The 21,089-nt window shown below is 44.3% G+C and overlaps 1 protein-coding gene across 4 annotated transcripts in view; it reads left to right on the top strand.

The window, feature by feature from the left end:
* fhod3b (formin homology 2 domain containing 3b) overlaps nt 1-21,089 on the top strand; it is a 98,212-nt gene that overhangs the window by 70,466 nt on the left and 6,657 nt on the right. For 2 of the 4 annotated variants that reach the window (XM_034610862.1, XM_034610861.1), the window contains exons 6-23: nt 6,225-6,319; nt 6,940-7,051; nt 8,093-8,187; nt 8,379-8,522; nt 8,708-8,955; nt 10,187-10,321; nt 11,090-11,257; nt 12,428-12,490; nt 12,910-13,017; nt 13,126-13,260; nt 13,656-13,706; nt 14,402-14,586; nt 15,442-16,068; nt 16,152-17,077; nt 17,920-18,078; nt 19,003-19,185; nt 19,682-19,801; nt 20,818-20,979. In XM_034610862.1, the coding sequence (XP_034466753.1) occupies nt 6,225-6,319; nt 6,940-7,051; nt 8,093-8,187; nt 8,379-8,522; nt 8,708-8,955; nt 10,187-10,321; nt 11,090-11,257; nt 12,428-12,490; nt 12,910-13,017; nt 13,126-13,260; nt 13,656-13,706; nt 14,402-14,586; nt 15,442-16,068; nt 16,152-17,077; nt 17,920-18,078; nt 19,003-19,185; nt 19,682-19,801; nt 20,818-20,979 (3,716 nt within the window). The remainder of the gene's footprint in view (nt 1-6,224; nt 6,320-6,939; nt 7,052-8,092; nt 8,188-8,378; nt 8,523-8,707; nt 8,956-10,186; nt 10,322-11,089; nt 11,258-12,427; nt 12,491-12,909; nt 13,018-13,125; nt 13,261-13,655; nt 13,707-14,401; nt 14,587-15,441; nt 16,069-16,151; nt 17,078-17,919; nt 18,079-19,002; nt 19,186-19,681; nt 19,802-20,817; nt 20,980-21,089) is intronic. The other 2 variants (XM_034610864.1, XM_034610863.1) reach the window with 1 other exon arrangement.

Raw genomic sequence — 21,089 nt, 5'->3', positions numbered from 1 at the left:
CCTTAAATTTCAAAATATAAAAAGTTACAATTAAGAAAAGGCCTGTCAACCTCAAACTTTTCTCATTAAGTTTCGAGTCATGTTCCTACAGGATACATCCCCCCCCCCCCCCCCCCCCCCCCCCCCCGTCTCAGACCCCCGTAGACCCCTTCAGCTCCCCCTGACACGAGTAGACAGCTTACATCTGAACCCAATTCACCCACACCTGTGTGCCCTGTGTTCTGCCTCCCTTCATAGAAAGTTTCAGCCGGAGCAGAACCCGCTGGCAGTGGAATTTCCAAACCCTGGAGCCGGTTTTACTGTAACAGACTTCAGTATACAAGCCAATTATATTACAAGAATGTTTGATTTGGTTCATTTCTCAGGCTCTTATTTTATCTTCTCTGACCTTGCCGTCTAAGATACATAAACTATAATTTGGAAAATAAATAAATCTTTTGCCGTAATGGAGCACGCAGGGATAGATAGAATTGAAATCCTCGGCGTTTGAGTGGGTTTTACAGCTGATTCGTGTGAGTGTTATTTGGGACTGAATTCAGAATACGGCTGGATCACATCACTGCTCTCTCAAGAGCAGTAAGAATTCACTGCAGCTCATCTTTCAGTGGGTGGGTGTCAGTGCAGGAGCTTTTTTTTCAAAAGTCTTCCCTGCTTGGATAAGGATGGAGAAGCTCATCTTTTTGGCCTTTCCCCCCAGATTGCTTGTTCAAAAAAGATTTTCTAAGATTACTGAATAATAGTAGAACCTCAAATGTGTTACATGTTTACTATTTTACACACAGAGGAAATAGAGGGTGATAGAGAATAACACATGTATATATGTTTCAGTATTGTATTTTCCTTATAGTCTGATTTCCCCTGCTCAGCATTGCAGTGGTACATCAGGTCTGCAGTGCCTGTGGGGTTTAATCAGCCAAACACTGGAAACACACACGTGCCTGTTGTTCCATTAGGTCTGTTTGTTTGTCTTGAGGGAATTTGTTTTGGCTGAGGCCCACAGTAAATTGTGTCAAATGCTGGCAGACATGTATCCAGGTCAGAAAATGGATGCACCCCCCCCAGCCCGTTGTTTTATTGTATGGGGCTCAATGTAAGTCTGGCAGTCGGTTTGGTGACTGGAATTGGTCTGGCAGAGCCGGTTAGTCTGGCTCCAATGGGATATGGGTGATTAGCTGAATAACGGATGGAACGTAACCCACTAACATGTCTTACCCAGTTCATATACACTGAGGACTGTTTAATTGGCCTGAGTAGTAAACTTGTCTTTATTGTAGACAGAGTCTCACAGCTCAGTTGTGGTGTTTATGCAGTAATGATAAAAGACAAATCTGCCAGATTTAAACATCATCTAAGTGTCATTAAAAACAGTTTGAATAAATGTATCTACAGGAATGTCCACCACCCTGGTCCAGACTGAAGTATCTGAGCAGAAGTGTAATTGATTTGGCAGACACATACAAGTCCCCGTCTAGTGGTCCCTCTTTAACATTGTATTAGAGCCGTGTTTCGGGGCCGCATGATGAACTAGAATGCTGCTCGGAGCCTTATCTCGCCATATTTAAGAATGTTGAAAAAATCCAGGCTCTGCCCATTTATTCAGATCTGCTCCAAAATTTAATGGGCTCTTCCTTGGGTCATGCTCCACTTCACCGTTTAGAAGTTGTTTAGTAATCCTGCTGACAGAGAGACAAACAAACGGCGATAAAGACTTAACCTCCTTTAGGGAGGTAAATAGATGTTCTTAAGCTTTGCAGGAGTGAGGGAAACTGAAATAAGGATGATATTTCTCTGTGGGTTCATCCCTGCGAGCGACCACTTTGACATAGAGGGTCATGTGAACTACTGTTAACCTGAAAGTATTGATTATGACTGCTTCAAACACTGACTTAAACTGAAGTGGGTCGGAGGAATGTTGGGCTTGTTATGTGGTGTTGAACCGACTGTATGTTAGAAAATGTAAGTGCATATCTTAGCTTGGTCCAGACAAGTATTTTTCACATGTAAACGTTTGATGAAAGTATTCCTGAATATATCTGATGACTCACTTACAACAATGACCACCAGTAAAGAGAACATGAGAAATCGTGAGGTCAGTGTTGACTGCTGTCTGTCTCGCTGCCCAGAATCCAGTGTGGACTCTGCACTCGTGAAATTCAAATCATCGACTGTAATTACTGTTACATGGTAGAACAAGAATTTACATTAAAAGTCTTTTCCAGACTTTGCAGTAGAGCACGTCCGGCTCACGCGGGTACAGGGGGGCAAACCTCTGAACTTTGAGTGCAGCTTCCAGCTAATGCAGAGCATAACAAAGATAAAGTCTCCAAACTCCACGCTGCATGGGACGGAGATTTGGCCCCTATCCCGTATAGTCCTGGTAAAATAAATGTTGCACGCTGACAGACAGTTTGGCTGACCCAGTTTTGACAAATTCCAAAATGTAAATGAAACCAAAGGGGCAGAGTGGGGAGAGCGAGTGGAGGGGGGGACAGGCTTGTAGAAGGGAAGCTGTTGAGTTGATTTCTTGCATCTCCACAGATAAGATAAGGCCGATAAGATGTCGTTTTTTAAAAATGTCTCCATATGAGTCAGCTGGCTCATGTTGGTGCTGCCACCCAGACGTCGGAGTGCTTCTCACCTCGGCAGTGGTCAGGGAGCAGCCCTTCCTGCACATTCCTGGAGCTGTGGAAGATAATTGCTGTGGTTTATGAAAGGGAGAGGCCCTGAGGAAACACTTCCACCAGACCTCAGTTGCTTGCATTCTTACTTCTCTCAGAGTTCTGGTTCAGACGCCGGACCAGGCTCCGTCTCCTTCAGTCAGTGGGTCTGTGGTCCCGCATCCGCAGCCTGACACAAAACCTGCTTTCTCACAAAGCAAATTTAAGTATTGGAAGAATAAAGAGTGTGAAAGTCCTGCACAGGCACAAAGCTGCTCATCGAACACTTCCAGGTTTCTTTTAAAGTAAATGTTTCATCCTCGGATATCCTCTCCTATTTATATTCTAATCACAGTGCTCCGAAGGCAGCCTGTCGTCTGCCAGCCTCTCATTACGTGACATACATGCAAAGCGACTCAGCAATGTTATTGTTGTCCTTTTGTGTGAGGTATTGTAGAGCTGCTCATGATTACTCGAATGGAGGCCCACATTTTTGGCCGCAGATCAGTGCTTGCAGTGGATCAGTCCTGTCCAGACTCAGCCCTCACATGCTCTTCTTATTAACCCTCTCCCAAAGTTATTGATGACTGTCTGTTGGGGAGTTTCAAAACAAATCCCAGGTTCTAGACCTGGACCCACAGTCTCAGCTAACCACAAAGGCCCAAAGCCTGGGAGATACGCCACAGTTTCATGTCCCGACCTGCAACACACACACAGGTAACTTTTCTTTTTCCCGCAGCAGTTTCATGACTAATTTAATCACAAGTGGGTGGAAATCAGTTCCAGTTGCAGTTCACAGAAGTGATTGCTTTGGGAGTAATTAGATGTTTCCTTCCAATGGTTTCTGACCAGACTCTGAAGGTTGCACTTTCCCATAATGAAAGGTAATTTTATTTTTTTCAAAACAGTTATGGTATCATTTTACCTATAACTGTTCACAGGGTAAATGCTGTTTATTTGGTTTCTGCTCCTTAAAGTCCAATTGTTCATGAACGGCAGCTGGCATTGGATAATTCCATGAAGCAGCAGTTTTGATGAATCTGAGAGAAAAATGTAATGATTGTGTGGTTTCTGGCCTGGTTCACAAGTGCTTTAATATCATATCATTTCTGTATCTTAACTGCTCGCTAAATTAAACTCACATACGATATAGACATTCATTCACATCCTCTTTTTTTTTTTACTTGGCTACGTGCTGAAAATCCACCCGCTCGCGTTTGTTAAAATCTTGACATAACGTCCTACGATAGCATGCGAGTGATCTAAAAGTCATTTTATATCATTTTGTGGTTGACTTTTGGGACCAATCACTAACGTCAGATCTGTCAGCAGCTGAACATTCACGTTTGTGTAATGACACTTTAAAAAAGTCTCATTAAGGCCACCTATCTTTTCTCACCCCTGCTTTCAACGGACATTCCTCAGAGCCTCGTTGCACCAGGGGCAGATACTGTACACAGGTGCAGCCGAGAGATAAAAGACCGAGCGGTGATGATATTGCAGGTCAGACATCGGCTACCAATTTGAAGAGAACCACGCAGCTCATTACTCATCCGGCAAAAGTCACGGCTGTTTCTTTCTGTGTATAAAGAATCACTGCAAAATCATTATTTTAGACACTTTCAAAGCGGAGGTCAGATTTTTTTTTTTGTAAACAATCTACCGCAGGAATCCATTCTGGACACCAGCTGTACGTCATGTCATTACTGCTGTCACTCATCCGTCGGCAGCCGTCCCATACAAAGTGGGGGGTGTGTGTGGGGGGGGTTACTGCACAGGGTGACACCTTGGCCCATGCTGAGTTAAGGGGATAATCATGTTTTCATAAACACACTCCAGTGCGACTGCTGTGACACACACAGCTCCGAGCTCGCAGCAAGGAGAGGACTGCTAGGAATGCTCGGGGCCTGACATGTTGTGAGTAATTAACCCCGATTGATAAAAGATGAAGTGCCGCTGCTGCAGCAGTGGGCCATCCACATGCGCGCACACACACACACACACACACACACACACACACAATTGCACGTATGCATACACCCACGCACCATGCACACACAGCAGCTGCACCTGGGAATTTTGGCTTATCCACAGCATATTCACGATTTTCATGCCCTAGAGAAGAGGAGGGGAAAAACATATGAGAGAAGCTGCAGCTATTCACCATCACTTGTCAAATATAAACTGCTCTAAACACAGCAAGAGGAGAGAAGATGGTGTTTTTTTTGAAGAGCATCCAAAGTTTGTTTAAAATGTTTTGTGTCGTTAATGAGCAGTGATCAAACTGTCCAGGGTTGTCTCCGCCAAGGAGGCCAAACTATTTAGCGGATTACAATGAAACTTGGTGGGAGGACGTGGTATGGGTCAAGGAAGAACCCATACAATTTTGGTGCAGATCTGGATCAGGGGGTGATTCCAGGACCATTATCACTGTTCATAGATAATTCACGGATATTGATGAAAAAAGGGGCGCATGTAGAGAACTGATATCTCCAAATGTGTGAAATTTTGTGCACCGTGATTGAATTTAAGGGAACAGTTGGGCCTAGGCGGAGGCGATGAGTGCCATTCTATCTGAATTATTATTTTCCTGGATTTTTACAGTTCTTTTGCAGCACAGCTACTCGCCCAGCTTCTAACACATCCCTGAGCTCGATCGCTCCAGACTCATAACCCATCGTTTTGAGGGAAAACAGGAATTTCAAGAAACAAACAGGCCTTTCAAAGCTGTTTCACTGTCAATGTGATTGCGTGTTTATGTGTCAGCCTTTTTCCCCCCGTGTCAGCTAATGTATCACCTGAAGTTGCAGCGAGTTAAAGCTGAGCTCATCTCGTTTGCTGTAGTCGTCTGTGTTGACTGTATTAATTCCTCATGTGTGCACGGCCACTGAGATGCTGTTTTAAGAACTAAAGGGGGACTTTTGCTTTTTTCCCCACTCTTGTTCTGCAGTGTTTGCCTCCCTTCCCCCATCTAAACCTTCTTTAACAGAAGTCCTACACTTTTTACTGCCCCTCACTTTGACCGCCCCCCACTGAGATCCCTTGGCTCTTATGTTCTTATTTATGTATCCTGTTACCGATGGAAGTCATGTCAGCATCCAGTGAGGCGCTCTGCTCAAACATTTCACCCCCAGTTGTGTTCTGTTACTTGAGGGATGGGCGGGGGGGCTGTTTTTTTTGTAAAAATGTACCTCTGCAGCAGCTCCAGCTAAATCACTGTGGACAGATATCATTGACCCCTTTTTACTAACAATACATGAGTTTGCTTATTTGTGTGAGTGTGTGCATGTGTGTGCATGGGTGTTTTTGCACATGCAGACTGAAATCTGGTCTCTCGTATATTCATATGACATCATCAATCAATCAAAAACAAAGATTGGTAAAGTACCACTGAGATTCTCGGTTTTTAAAGTGCACACACATTCAGATCAAGCGTTTACTCCATTTGGTTCTTTTCATTTGGAGCAGCACAAATGTGATGAAGTGTCATAAAAGAAAAGATGAAAATTAACAACTGGAATAGCAGATGATTAACCAGACCCTATCTCTTTCTCTCTCTCTCTCCAGCTCTGGGACAGATAATGCTATACGTGGACGGGATGAACGGCCTAATATCTCACAATGAAACGGTCCAGTGGCTTTACAGCCTGGTCGGATCCAAGGTAAAGAGAGATTAATGTTCAGGAGTTCCCTGCCTCATCTCTACAGAGGATGATCTTTAAAGTCAACTCAGCAGCCTCCTCTCATCCGGGCCCTAACCAAGCTGAAATAACCAGCAGATCATTTCCTACCTCACTGCTTTGTAAACATGCAGGCAACTCTGTCCTGTCATTGTGGTCTCCAGCCCTCTAGTGGCCAGACTGTGTTATGGTGCATATTTGCAGAGCTGCACTGGCTCTCTCCTCTTTCCCCACTGTTTTCTGTTCTCATGAAATTTCTTTTCTGCATTCCTGTGCAAATAGTAACATAATATTTGGCAACTGTTATGTTTTCATTTTTAAATCACGATACCGTCATCCTAATCTTTTTATATGGCAAAGTTCCCTCAGCAATACTCATTTTGACCACAGTTATTTGGCTGTCGCTTGTGCAGCCTTTGTGCTGATGTGGCAGCTGTTCACAAGTGATGAGATAATGCTGATGTGTTAATCACCTATTTAATTATGTTGATTTTCACTCACTCACGCTTTACGTGCATATCATGGCTTTTACTCCTCTCTATAGTTTACGCTCTCTCTCTGGAGTAAATGTTCTGAATTAACTGTTGTTTTTCCTTGTGCAGTTCCGTCTGGTGGTGAAGACGGCGCTGAAGCTGCTGCTGGTGTTTGTGGAGTACACAGAGTCGAATGCCGCGCTGCTCATAAAGGCTGTGAACGGTGTGGATGCCAAAAGAGGTGAGAGCTCAGGAAAACCAGCCAATAATTCAATATATAGGATGAGAAACACCTCATAGCACATCATCACTAACACAATATAAAATGACTCAGACATATCATAGTTTTAATTTGTAAATTCAGATATATCCTTTTCCCAGGCACATTTTTAATTCACTCTGATAAAATAAAGTATAAATGGTCAACAAAATGATTTTTGACATTGAAATCAATATCTGCAGAATCACAAAGCATTGTCATTAGATACAATTTCTGTAGTCACCCCATTGGATACATGACAGACTGTGGACTCATTGTTTGAGAAATTAAATACATACAAGTGTAATCGGAATGTGAGTTGCTCACCTAATTACAAATCCCCCCTATCTCTCTTAAATCACAAAAGATGCTGTCATGGAGTCCTACGCTGCTCCAGAATTCAGATATTACTTTCAGTGTAGCTTTTCCCTTTTAATTCCGCTAATATAACCAACCCCAGCGGCTGCAGAGCTGTCCAGCTGATCACAGGTCAGTGTCCAGTTACACAGTAGTCAGATCAGTTGTCCTGAGCAGCTCCTCAGCCATGCATGGCACGAGGCTTATCGAGACAGACTGTAAACTCCCGCCTGCGGTGGGGCTCAGTTACCTGCCGCTCTAAAGGCCCCACGCTGCACCGGGACATGAAACATTGGGGTTGAGCATCAGCGTGAAGGGGTCAGGTGTCCCTCTGTCGCTGCTGTGTTTCATCCCCGTCACTTCTGCTGTTGCATAAGAAGAACTTGATCCGCAGTCACCTGATGAGAAGGGGATGGACTTGACCCTCGTGGCTGAGGCACGGAGCTGCTTCTCTCTCTGTGCTGTTTTTCTTCTGTCACTTTTCTAGAGGGAAACTGTATTTCACCCGAGGGAGCCATTAGGTGACAAAACAGTTGATTTTTTTTTTGCTGCACAGTAGTGGAGCTAAATGTTGCAGCAGTTTTTACGCTATGAGATGAAAACATTAGTTCTTCTAGACTTTATTGTTCTTCAGTGTCCAACAGTGTCCGTTTTGTGCTTCTGCAGCTACAAAGCTGTGGTCAAACGTCGTGGAGATCCTCGACGAGAAGGATGGAGTGGACACGGAGCTGCTGGTGTATGCGATGACTCTCATCAATAAGGTCAGTGAATTCTATTTAGCGAAAACTTTACACATGAATACTGCATGTCCCCCCACGAACTCCAATACTGCATCCAACTCACACCGTCATTTTCTTCTTTCTGAGATGCCGACTTTCAGACCACATTGACAAAAAGGCGAGAACGCAACTTCTTTCTGAGGAGTTCAAATCTGTATGTGTTTGTGGTTCAGACTCTGGCAGGCCTCCCCGACCAGGACTCCTACTACGACATGGTGGACTGTCTGGAGGAGCAGTGCATCGAAACCATGGCCCAGAGACACCTGAGCAGGAAGGGCACGGACCTCGACCTCATAGAACAGTTCAACATCTACGAGGTCAGGAAGCCTACACTACCACTACCATTATCACATCACAGAAAACTTTGATGTAATATTAGTGCACGTGTTGTGATAGGCTCATGCTGCAACCATAAATTAAGTTTGCATCAAATGTCGCTATCAAAGAACAACACACACCCAATTTCATTACTCTGTTTCTCTTTGATGACTCATTCTCCCAGACGACATTGCGCCATGAGGATGGTGACGACGAAGCCCAGCTGCCTCCCAGCGGCCGAAAGGACCGCCGACGGTCTAGCGTTGGCGGCACCAACGAAAGACGGGGCCTGGAGAGGAGACGCAGCCGGAGACATTCGCTCCAGAACAGCAGAGGCCACGCCTCCGCCCCAGCATCGCCCAGCAGCCCGCACACTCGTGCAGGCAGCTTCCTGCCATTCGGTGGCCAAGGTGTTGAAGACATCAGTGAAAGGTGAGGCGGGAGGAGCACAGAGAGGAAGGGGAAAATGGAGGATGTCCAAGAGAAGAAGAAAAAACATTGTCCTTGCTTCCATTTTAGCTTGAATTTGATCTAATCCTCCTTATTAAAGCTTCAGACTGGTGGATTTGTTTTGTATTTTAGACCCGGAGAGATAACTGCAATGAAATAGGAATCAAAAAATGAATTCTGGCTCAATGAAGTATTACTCATTCACAGGAAACATCCTGACTGGAAGTGTTGTATTAGGTTTCAGTCACACTGATCCAGAGCCAATGCAGAGAATTTAATTATATAGTAATTTAAAAGAAAAGAGGAGACTGCTTCTGCATAGTGACATTTAAATTAATTTTCCTCACCGTCAAAGGCATTCTCCTGCCGCTGATGGAAATAGGAAGCTTCTGTAAACACATGATATCAGCTATCTGCTTCCTTGAGTAAATGGAGTTTTATATACGACAAACCAAAAATCCAAAAACCACAACCGGTGACTCAGGCAAGAAGCAAATTGCAATCCTGTTTAATTATACAGTGGCTTGGTCTGTGCTTTACAACAGCAGCAGAAACAAAATCGACACTTACACTGACAATAACAAAAAACTAGATTTTTGTCCTTAAGGCCACTACTGATTACTGTCTCTCTCTCAGTGCTGCATAAAGGAGCATACCTGCTAATATTTCTGGTAGCACTCAGGTCTGCAGGTAAACTTAAATTCAATCCAGCAGTGTCATATGATACCAGACTAGCTTCTTCCAGTCCACCACAGGAAATTCAAGCCGGCTTTGAAGTTCAACATTTTCCATGTTGTTAATGAAATCCAGACACCCACGAGGGATCCATGTACGACCGTGTGTCTGTTCAAACACAGAAGATCTGCCCTGCAGCTTTTTTGAGTTCAGTCTCAATGTACTCAGTGAAAATAACTGTTTTTTATGTTAACACTATAGTAGAGGTTGTGCCTGAATGTAATGGTAACTACCAATTATTAATACTTGAAGAGTCTTGAACAGTCTTGTCAAAACCTACTAACTTTCTCTTTCTCTCACTAATATGTCTACTTCTCTTCTGACTAGCATGTTTTCAGTGTCTGTGTGTTGTCTCTTCTGGGCCATCGTCTTCTCTGTGTGTCTTCATGTTGTCTCTGTCCAATCTCTCTCCCTTCTCTCGCCTGCCTACATCCTCCCTTCCCTCCTTTCAACCCTCTACCCCCTCCTCTCACCACAGAGAAGAGGAAGAGGAGGAGGAAGAAGAAGAGGAGGAGGAGGAGGAGGGAGAGGAGGAGGAGGATGAGGAAGACGAGGAAGAGGCAGATGATGAAAGTCATCCAGTCACTGAGTCCTCTAGACAGGGCGCTCACAGGTATTTTAGGTCAACGGGTTTGCTGCAGAGTGACCCAATCTCCCATTCCCTTCACATCTGCATAGTTGCTCTGACTTAGACTCTGTTCAGACCTGGTGTTAACATCTGTCCTGAGTGAAACAATCACAAGTGATCAGAGTTCAGTGCAGGTCGGAACGTTCCATCGTGCGTCCTGAGATGCGATCGCTCAGGTGACATTCGGGGGAAGTCTGGAACACATGGAGCCACATTCTTTTCACTGTGCGAACTCAAATCTGTCCTGAGCCACATATGAGGCACGGCCTACTCAGATGACCCAGCCCAGATTCACTATGAAAAACGTTACGCTTCCCAGTGTCCATACGTTGATTTGTTTGTGGCCACTGCCCCAATATCAACACTGACCAACACATAATGGTTAATACTTTTCTTAAATGGGTAAAATCTTTCGTCATAGCAGAACTGCACAAAGCCCATTCAGTCCCTCCGGACCCCTCTCTCTATCTCTTGCTCGTTTACTCGTACCGACACACACACACACACACATCGACAAACACGGTGACATAGTACACATCTGTAAACTCAAGACTGGGTAGAAACAACATCATTTGGTCTTTTCTAACTCAAATGACGTACATGTTTGCCTGATGTGAATACAGGTACGAATACACGCTGTCCTGTTGTGATTGGATCTCTCTGGACCAGGTCTGAACAGGGCCATAGATTACCAGTATGATTCTTTCCCTCTACCCATTTGGACCCCTGCTTTCTTGTATTTTGTCATCCTAGTGTGGCTCCGGCTGTAGCAGACACTTCTATCATGTGTTTGAACTTAAAGTGTATGACCATCCTCCCTAAAGCCAGTGACCCTGAAGGGCAGAGAGATTATCTCACCGTCAAGACCAGGACGTCCTCTCCTGTGTCCGTCGCACCTAAAAAGAGGACCTTTAGTCCTTGGTGTGTTCCCCCCTTACCCTCCAGCCACCAGACTGTATCTCCCCTGTTGCTTTGAATGGAATGCCAGAGTCTGCACACCCTCAGTGTCAGTCTACACCAACCTCACCCCCTCTCCTTCCCTCTCCCCTGACCTCTCCCCCCATCCACTGACCTGAAACAGAGCCAGAGCCAGGTGTTTGTTGGGTTTGCAGAGAGAGTGAGAAGGGCTTAGGCAGAGAAAGGCACTGCAGGTAGTGGACAGGAGCTAGTGTACAGTACATCTTGTGTGGCCATCACACCTCACAACGTGGAAACCCTCCCCCATCACCGGTGTCTGCGTCTCTATGTCACTCACTGTACATTCAGCAGAGACACATTTGAGCATCATAAGAACAGCAGATTATTTTAATGCCAGAAGTAATTTTTTTTTCTTTCAATTGTTCTTTTAAATTGTGTCACACTGTTTTTTTGGTCAACATGCTTTAGCTTTGTTCCTCTCTACCTCCTTCATCCTTTAAAGATGTGTTCTTGGTCATAGTCACGAGAAACTCCTTGATTCAGATGTGATTTATGCTTCATCTGTCATCTCTAAAGATGCTCCTTACCAGCAGAAAGACGGACATAATTACTTCCTTTTTCTCAGTTGCTGGAAAGAATTATGTAACAGACGTTTGCCGCTCATCTGTCTTTGGTTGTGGCGTCTACACCACAGTAAATCCAAGACAAATCGATAAATTAATTCCAAGCATTAAGGAATTGAAATAACTCTCATGAGTCACTTGTCTCAAAGTCGTTCGTATTACGGCAGAGATCTGTTGCAATAACAGGAAACCAGATCTGGACTGGCAGAGCAGTTCCTCTGCGTGAATCCATGAGGCCATGGCAGCAGAAATCATTCCTTGTTTTCTATGCAGTGGACAATAAAACATGAAGCTTTTAAATCTTTTTTATTTATTTAGAGGAGCAATAGTTTCACTGATTTCTAAACAGCACACTGAATAGATGAGACAAACAGAGAGATAGATCCCGCCCTGCCACTGTCAGCTTAATTCTTTGTGTGGTCTTGCAGCCCATCTACCTTCTACCACTGTCTCACTATCTTGTCCGTGTTTCTAACATTTAACTATTTCAATCTTTGGGGTTTCTGATCTGACTGTTACTCTCTTTTTTCTGTCTCACTTCCATCTTCAGTCTGACAGATACAAACGACTCTTCTCCATCTTACTCAGCTAGAAAGCCTTGCTGGGCTGAAAGGTAAGAGGTCAGGGGTCAAGAGGTCCGGGGACATGGTGTACATACGATGGTTCGGAGGTTTATAATTTACACACAGTGTATTGGGAAACTTTTCTTGGACAAAATGTGCACAATTTACTTTTTGATTAAACACAGCAAGGACAAGGCCCCAGAGAAGAGTTATGCACAGACATGGAGGAGCGATGCACCTGCAGAGTTTGATTGCATGAGTTTCTTCTCAGGAAAGTTGCTTAGACGCTTTGGGAGAAATGTGTTAGAGCGCTGTACTTTGATTCAACACAGTCATATCTCAGCGGAAACTGTCCAGCCACAGGACATTGGAATCACATCACAGATTCTTGAAGTGCTGTCGTTTCTGTCCTCGGTGGAAAAATATGTTAGGAGAGAACAAAGCATTCGTTTTTCTCTTCTTTTAACAGAATCAATGCCAATGGCACTCCGTACCCCGGCAGGCACCAGTCTCCCGCATCAGCCGCCCATCGCTTGTCCAGTTCAGCGGCCTCCGCACCAGACCCCAAAACCGACAGGTCAGCATCTCAACGTTGATTTAACTCAAATAATAAACACACAAACCAATCACTCAATTGTAATCATGTAATCACATGTTATTCTTTATTTCTCTTTGGGGCGTGTAGACCCACTTTAGGGGGCTTGCTGACGTCGTCGTACCGACAGCATCAAGAATCGCTGTCTGCAGAGAGGGAACGGAGACGCCTGGAAAGAGAAGAGCGTCTGCAGAGAATCGAAAGAGAGGAGAGGAATCGCTTCAAGTCAGTCTCACCTTACGAGTCAAGACGAAACACTGCATGATCTTCATATGACAGAGGAGATATTTATATACTTGCAAATAGAGACATATTGGATTTTAGGGAAGCAGCGACAGTTTTGACTCAGGAGGGATAATTAAAAATCTCTGATGAGTTCTAAGAAACACTGGGCTGTCTTTTCTTTTGAGGATCATTCAATAGAATGACTCATGGCAGGAGGACTAGTATATATTGAATGTTGTCTAAGCATTTTATGATGCTCAGTTTGCTTTATTTGCTCTTACCACTCTCAGTTAAGTAATCATCACATTTTAAAAGAAAGTCCTAATTTATGTCGGCTATGAATGCAGGTTCTCAATCGTCTCTTCTCTGGTTCTGTTCTCTTCTTTCTGTCTCAGTCGAAATTATGCAGACAAGCTGGAGGAAGTACGACAAGCCCGAGAAGAAAGGTGAGTTTATTGCATTTCATGGTTTTCAGGTAGATTCACAATAGTGCGGCACTTGTGAAGGTAGATCAAAAACTCAGGTGGTTTTTAAATGCTTCTCTAAAATTGATAGCAGATGTAGAGTAAGTTGCACCCAAGCTCTGACTGAGTTATAGTCGTCCGGGCCCCTCTGGACCTTCTCACCATTAAGACGTCCAAATGTTAACTGGACAAGTGTGTAATTGTGTTTCACCATGGATGTGGTGTGGTTATCTCCCTCTGACCGTGTCTAAGTGTGTGTGTGTGTGTGTGTGCACAGTATTATTTTTAGCCCTTTCTTATGCCACACCTTTTTTTACCCTTGTGAACAGGAACAGGCATCTCATTCAATTTCATAGATTGAGAATTGAGATTTTGGCCACATTATCAGAAGAAGGATGTGATTTGTCTTCTTCGTTTGAGCTCTTTAGGAACGTATTTACAAATCAATCTTTCCAAAGTTACAAAGGAATAAGACAAAATGGCAAATGTAAAACCTGAATGAGTCTCTAAAATGTCATCTTTCAACTAGCCTGTGTTTTTTAAATGTATCAATGTCTTCTATTGTATGTTTCTACCTCATTATACCAGAGCCGTAAAATAGCTGAGCTGAGAATTAAACAGACATTAACATTTACTGAGATCAGCAAACATCTGAATCCTACGTGTTACTATTGCAGGTACAAGGCTGTGGAGAGGTTAGCTGCAGAGGAGTTTGAGCGGGAGCGACCTCGAGCGCCAACACGCGGACGGACAGAGATCACGTTGTGTTTGAGTTCCAATCCCGCCAGCCGCTCTGCGTCCCGCTGTGTCACGCCTTCGTCCATCATCTCACAGGAAGACGCCGTCACCACTGCACCGTCGGGTGAGCCGTGTTTGTCTGTCCGTCCCCCGAAAAAAAAAAAAAAATACGGACAGGCAGACGGACGAAAAAAAATGTAAAAAATAAAATCCGTCCGTCTGTCCGTCCCAAAAAAAATAAAATAAATACGGACAGACAGACGGACGAAAATCCGTCCGTCTGTCCGTCCCAAAATAAATAAAAAATAAGACGGACAGACAGACGGACGAAAAAATAAAATAAAATAAAATAAAATAAAATCCGGATAAAATTACGGATTTTATTTTATTTTATTTTTTTCCTCCGTCTGTCTGTCCGTATTTTTTTATATATTATTTTATCTTATATATTTTCATCTCATATTTTTATTCATTTATTTGTTGTGTATCTTTGCTTTTTACCTCGAACCACATTGAGACATACGAAATGTACTAAATGAATAAGGTTGACTTGACTTCTGTTATTCTCAATCATCCCTCATTGTAAGTACTCGATAAGTACACGACTCTAGAATCCGTATCAAAATATAAACATGAAACAATGATATTGTAGGAAAATAGTCAGATGTTTTGTGTACCTGAAGAGGGAAAGAAGAAATTTGAGTTGTGTAAACACAAATATCAAAATTTCCTACTTTTGAAAAAGCTTTATTGAGGTTCTGAATCCTTTTTAGGAGTTTTGTGCTTTGTGAATCCCTTCTACAGTCTGAATATGTACATTGTGTTCAGACAATCTCTCAGTGCAATTAAGGACACGTCAGGAAGCAATTTAAAGCTGTTTTAACTCCAAACAAAAAATAATTCTGAAGAATATCACGCACACAACTGAAGTATTTAAAGTAACTTTTTTTTCCGCTCATTGTTTTCATTTCTCTTCCAGGAACAGACCACATCTCAGAGCCAAACCTTGACCCACAGACAAGGACCAAAAGTCCAGCGCCAGAATTAACAGTATCAGGAGCTCCCCCCACACCTCCCTCCTCCGAGCCAGAGAAGCAGCAGACTGAGACAGAGACGCCGGCAGAGACGAAGGATGTTGCTGAGTCTCACCAGAATGTAGTGGCAGAGCCGGCGTCAGATGAACAGTCCGGCATGGAGAGAGAGGAGAGACCGGAGCAGGAGAAGCCTGAGGAGCAGGAACAGTGCAGGGATGAGGCAGAGGTGCAAGAGCAGGTAGAAGAAGCGAAGGTAGAGGAAGCGGTGGTAGAAGAAGCGGAGGTAGAAGAAGCAGAGGTAGAGGAAGCGGAGGTAGAAGAAGCGGAGGTAGCAGACGTAGCAGAGGTGGGAGAGACAGATGTGGAGGTGGATGTGGAGTTAGGGGAGGAGTGTGAGAAGGAGCAGCCGATGGAAAGGGATGTAGAAGATAGAGTACTGCTGAGTGAGAAGGAGAGACAGAATGAGGAGGTGAATGAAAAAGACAACTGCTCTGCATCCAGCATCTCCTCAACGAGTAGCACTCTGGAGAGAGAGGAGCGGGAGGAGAAGCTCAGCGGTGATATCGACGCAGGTATGATTGGTGCTAATTTTATTCTCTTACCTTGTCAGCTATTTCTATTTCTCCTTCTATTAAAGTTGTATCAACATCAACAGGCCAATGGACTCAGTGCATTAAAGATGCAGATGTGAACGACCAGTGCAACAAAATTCTCAACAGCAAGCGCTTCATGCTGGACATGCTCTACGCTCAGACGACGGCCAACGTGGATGAGGAGAATGTTGGTGAGACAGAGAAAGAGAAATGTCAGTGCGAGAAGGAGACAGAGCTCAGTGACTCCGCGGTGACTAGTTTGGCCAGCAGGATCTCCACCCTGGAGGCTCACAGACAGGCCAGAGAGGAAAATGTGAAAAAGATGGAGGTGGGACATCTGGACAACCAGGGCAGTGTCCGAGCAGTGGCGGAGAAGTTTGGAGATTTGGTCAAAGGGTTGGCTTCTCCAGAGGTGGAGGCCTCAAAGGAGCAGCAGCAGCAGCAGACGGACAAATCCTCGTCGACCGCTGCCTCATCAGCTTTACCTCCAAAGAAAGAGTCGGATTATATCTGGGATCAGCTGATGGCGTCTCCCAGGGAGCTGCGGATCAAAGAAATTGACTTCACGGACCTGAGGGACGAGGACGACCTGGACATTTTAGATATGGACACTATTATGGGGTCAAGTGACCTGATACCACCGCCTCCCCCTCCTCTGTGCAACGCTGCCCTGCCACCACCCCCGCCGCTGTTTGGTTGCCCACCGCCTCCCCCCATGCTTGGCAAAATGATGCCGCCGCCCCCACCGTTCATGATCCCTATCCCTCCGCCCTCCCCTCAGCTCAGTCGAGGGGAGGTGCCTCTCTTCCAGAAGAAGAAGAAGACCATCCGTCTCTTCTGGAATGAGGTTCGTCCTGTGGACTGGCAGTGTAAGAGCCATAAATTCTGTAAGGAGTCCCTCTGGTCCAAACTGGAGCCAATTAAACTGGACACGTCCAAACTGGAGCAGCTGTTTGAGTCTAAATCCAAGGAGCTGCCTGTCACGAAGGTAACCAAGTACTGTCCTGCTCTCACAGTAGCATTAACATATGATTTTATAGAAAGCTGGTTCATTTTGCAGTCAGCTCAGGCCTTCCTGCAATCAGACATTTAACAGAATCATTCTGTGTCTCACATGAGTGAGGATGCACACGGTAAAGTAAAGATTTAAAGTAGATGAGCCCTTCTCTCTATTAGTGAGATGAATCAGGGCTGAAATTAGGGATTCTAAGCTCTTCACTAGTTCCTTTATTTTAATGACACCTCCTGCAGCACCAGCATCAGGGCAAATTATCCCCCCTGACACCCACACATACACACATACACACATACACACACACACACACACACACATACACAAGCATCAAAGTCTCTACGGAGGCCACCATGTTTTTTACAGTAGCCCAAACTGGGCAAACTTAACACCTTTTGAGTTTTTATGACAACTGAAGGCTACCACAGGTTATCTTTCATGTTTTGAAGGGGAGGCTGAGGTGAGGGGTTTTCAGCTGCAACATGAAACTTCACCACTAGATGTCACTAAATTCTACACACTGAACCTTTAAATCAAAAAAAGGCTTGTGGGTTAGCTTGTGCTGCACACCTTTTTTCTACACCATCACACATTTCCCATTTATACATCCAACCATTTTGTCTTCTGCTGTAATGAGAGGTACAGACGACACTGTTATAGCGAACGAAATCTCCATTTTGTGAACAATGGCCCAAAGGTCAGGTGTGTTTGTACTCATATTTGTTGTGTAGTGTGTTAAATTATTTAAACCATGAAGAACTTCAAGACACATGATCTGATATATTTCTTTATTTTCTGGCGTTTTGTGTTTCTCATAGAAAGCAGCTGTTGATGGCAAACGACAAGAAATCATCGTCCTGGATTCGAAACGGAGCAACGCCATAAACATCGGCCTGACTGTCTTACCTCCTCCCCGCACCATCAAGACTGCCATCCTCAACTTCGATGAGTACGCACTAAACAAGGAGGGAATTGAGGTAAGCATTGATTGATTGATTGATTAATTGGATTGCGGTTTGTCTTTCTTTTAGCAGGATTACACAAGAACTACTGAACCAATTTTATCGTAACTTGGTGGAAGGTTGGCGTATGAACCAAGGAAGAACTTTTTAACTTTTGGAGCAGATTCAATTCATTTTTTTTACGTTCTCTAACATTGCAAGATAGAGTGTTACCCTTGCTGGAGCTATGCACTCTCTGAATGCCCTTTCAGTTTTATATGGGATTCTGTCTCTGGACACATACATTAAAATTTGGTCTGCATATTATAAGTACTGACTAGTGCAATCACATCACATTAAACCTATTCATGCTCATTGGGTCCAATATAAACACAGTTTTCATGAATGATATTTAACCCAGCACACCAAAATACACTGGTGGATTCCCCTGGAGTAGAGAGTTAACACTGGATTGCCCACAACGTTGACATATCATGTGAGTTTCTGGCTGCAGGGCTGGATTTTCGCCTGATCTCATTAATCACAGGGATTTTCAGCTTGTTTTAAAAAACCATACAAACCTATGGGGGATTTCAGCAGGTAATGGTCTATGTTGTCATCACTTTGGTGTTATATAACCTGCAGGTGTCAGAGCTCCTGCTTGAATTCATTTTCAGCAGAGAGGAGGTTTCCTCTGCACCTCTTGTCTCTGAAGGGATATTCAGCCAGACAACAAACACGAGGTTGAAAGTTCAGATGTCACACAAGTTTGTGGGGAAGCTGGAAACATCGTAGATAAACAGAGTTAAACATGTCAGCATTGTTTTTTTTGCTCTCCATCTCTATGATTTACTACCTGACATATAATGTAAAAAGTTTTACACAGACACTGAAAAACAGGAATCTATAAGCCTGCTCCTTTCCTAACCCCTCCTCTCATTTCTCCCTTCTTTGGCCCAGAAAATCCTGACGATGATCCCCACAGAGGAGGAGAAGCAGAGGATCCAGGAGGCTCAGCTGGTCAACCCTGATATTCCCCTGGGCAGCGCTGAGCAGTTCCTCCTCACCCTCTCCTCCATCACAGAGCTGTCTGCTCGCCTGCAGCTGTGGGCATTCAAGATGGATTATGAGCTTATAGAGAAGGTCGGACTCATTCCTGCTCACTCTAATCACATGCAGATACATCACACTTTGGAGCAGCGTTAGAAATCATACGTTTTTTTTTAAACTTTATAATACACATGCTGTTTTGATTTTTTGGGGCATAGTTGCCTTCATACCAGGAGTTACAGAGGAATGTTGATAACACTGTCAGGTCTGGAAGGTAAATGTGAAACTCCGGAGCTGTCATATCATCCATCTTTATATAAAGTTAAAGTATGGGACTATCTGTTGGCCTAGTGGAGTGGCTGCGACAGAGTAATGCTACATTAGCTGTTCCCCATGTTCCTGTTCTTTATAAGAAGCTAAGCTAACAGACTACAGACAGCTGACTGTAGCTTCATATTTCCCATACAGACATGACAGTGGCATTATCATCCAATTGTGCATCTTTATCAGGAGAGAACAAGAGCAGTATTAATTGGCAGAAACGTGAACAGGTAACATCCTTATTGACTGTGTTTTCATGCTGTTTTAGGAAGTGGCCGAGCCTCTACAGGACCTGAAGGAAGGGATGGACCAGTTAGAGAAAAACAAGACACTCCGCTACATCTTGACCACACTGCTGGCCATCGGCAATTTCCTCAACGGCACCAGTGTGAGTGATCCTCAAGACTTATATGGCTTTGACGTTCCTCTGTTCGCTCACTTCCTCCATTTCCTCCCACACTCCTCCTCCTCCTCCTCCTCCTCCTCCTCCTCCTCCTCCTTCTTCTCCTCCTCCCAAGCCAAAATATTTATTTGGCAAGTATAACAGTGGAGTCTGTGTGTAGAAGAATGTGCTGTCGGACTGTCTGCAGCAGGCGCTGTCCTTCTACAGTATAAAATGGATTCTCTGCCTGCCTCTTTCTGTCTGTGTTTGTCTGCCTGTCTGCATCTGACTGTCTGTCTGTCTCTCTGTCTGTCTCTCTGTCCGTCTGTCTGCCTGCCTGCCTGCCTGCCTGCCTGCCTGCCTGCCTATCTGTCTGTCTGTCTGTCTGTCTGTCTGTCTGGCTGTCAGCGTGAGAGGGAAAAGGCGGAGGGAGTTGTGCAATTGTGTTTTTTCTGGAGTTGTTTGTCTGGCTGCTCGTGTGTGAACTTCCATCTGGGTCTCTTATTTTATTATTTTCTATTTTTTTGTGTGTCTCACTTTGTGACGGGCGTATCTGTGTTTACTGCAGCCCTGCGAGGGAACATCTGGGATATGAGAGCCAAACATGCAAAAGGGAAACATAAGTAATCAACATCAAAACAAGTAGTTCCTGTTCATAATGGCTGCATTTATATTTTGCAGTAAGCCATTTAAAACTGGCACAAGAACAAGGGAGATCCTGTTCAGATTATGATCCTTCGTGATACGTTCTGGCCTTTTTAATTTTTTTTATTTTAGCTCTGCTGTGCTTATCTGAGCAGTCGGTTAGGACTGAAGTAGATTGTGGTTGTGATAATCCCAGTTTAATGAATCTACATATCTACTGGGCACACGCCATTGAGCCCTTTTTTTCCCTTCGACTGCACCAAAAAGGAAATTCACTGCAATTTGGTCCTGGAGTAAAGGCCCTTGATTTTTTAATCTCAGACAGTTTTTTCTGTTTCACATTGTGAGCGTGTTGCTGTGTGTTCATGCCCCTTTAGGCTAAAGGTTTTGAGCTGAGCTACTTGGAGAAAGTGCCAGAGGTGAAGGACACGGTTCACAAGCAGTCTCTGCTGCACCACGCCTGCGCCATCGTGGTGGAGAAGTTTCCCGACAGCACTGACCTCTACTCAGAGATAGGAGCCATCACCCGATTGACAAAGGTCAGCCTATTCAGAATCATATTAAAGAGAATGGGCTTGGATTTTTATGTACAATATCAGTCGCAGTGATTTTAAACTAGACGGGCACATGGACAGGACTTACCTCCACC

The sequence above is a fragment of the Hippoglossus hippoglossus genome, chromosome 16, assembly GCF_009819705.1.
Source record: "Hippoglossus hippoglossus isolate fHipHip1 chromosome 16, fHipHip1.pri, whole genome shotgun sequence".
NCBI lineage: Eukaryota > Metazoa > Chordata > Actinopteri > Pleuronectiformes > Pleuronectidae > Hippoglossus > Hippoglossus hippoglossus.
This window is presented reverse-complemented; position numbering and strand designations above follow the sequence as displayed.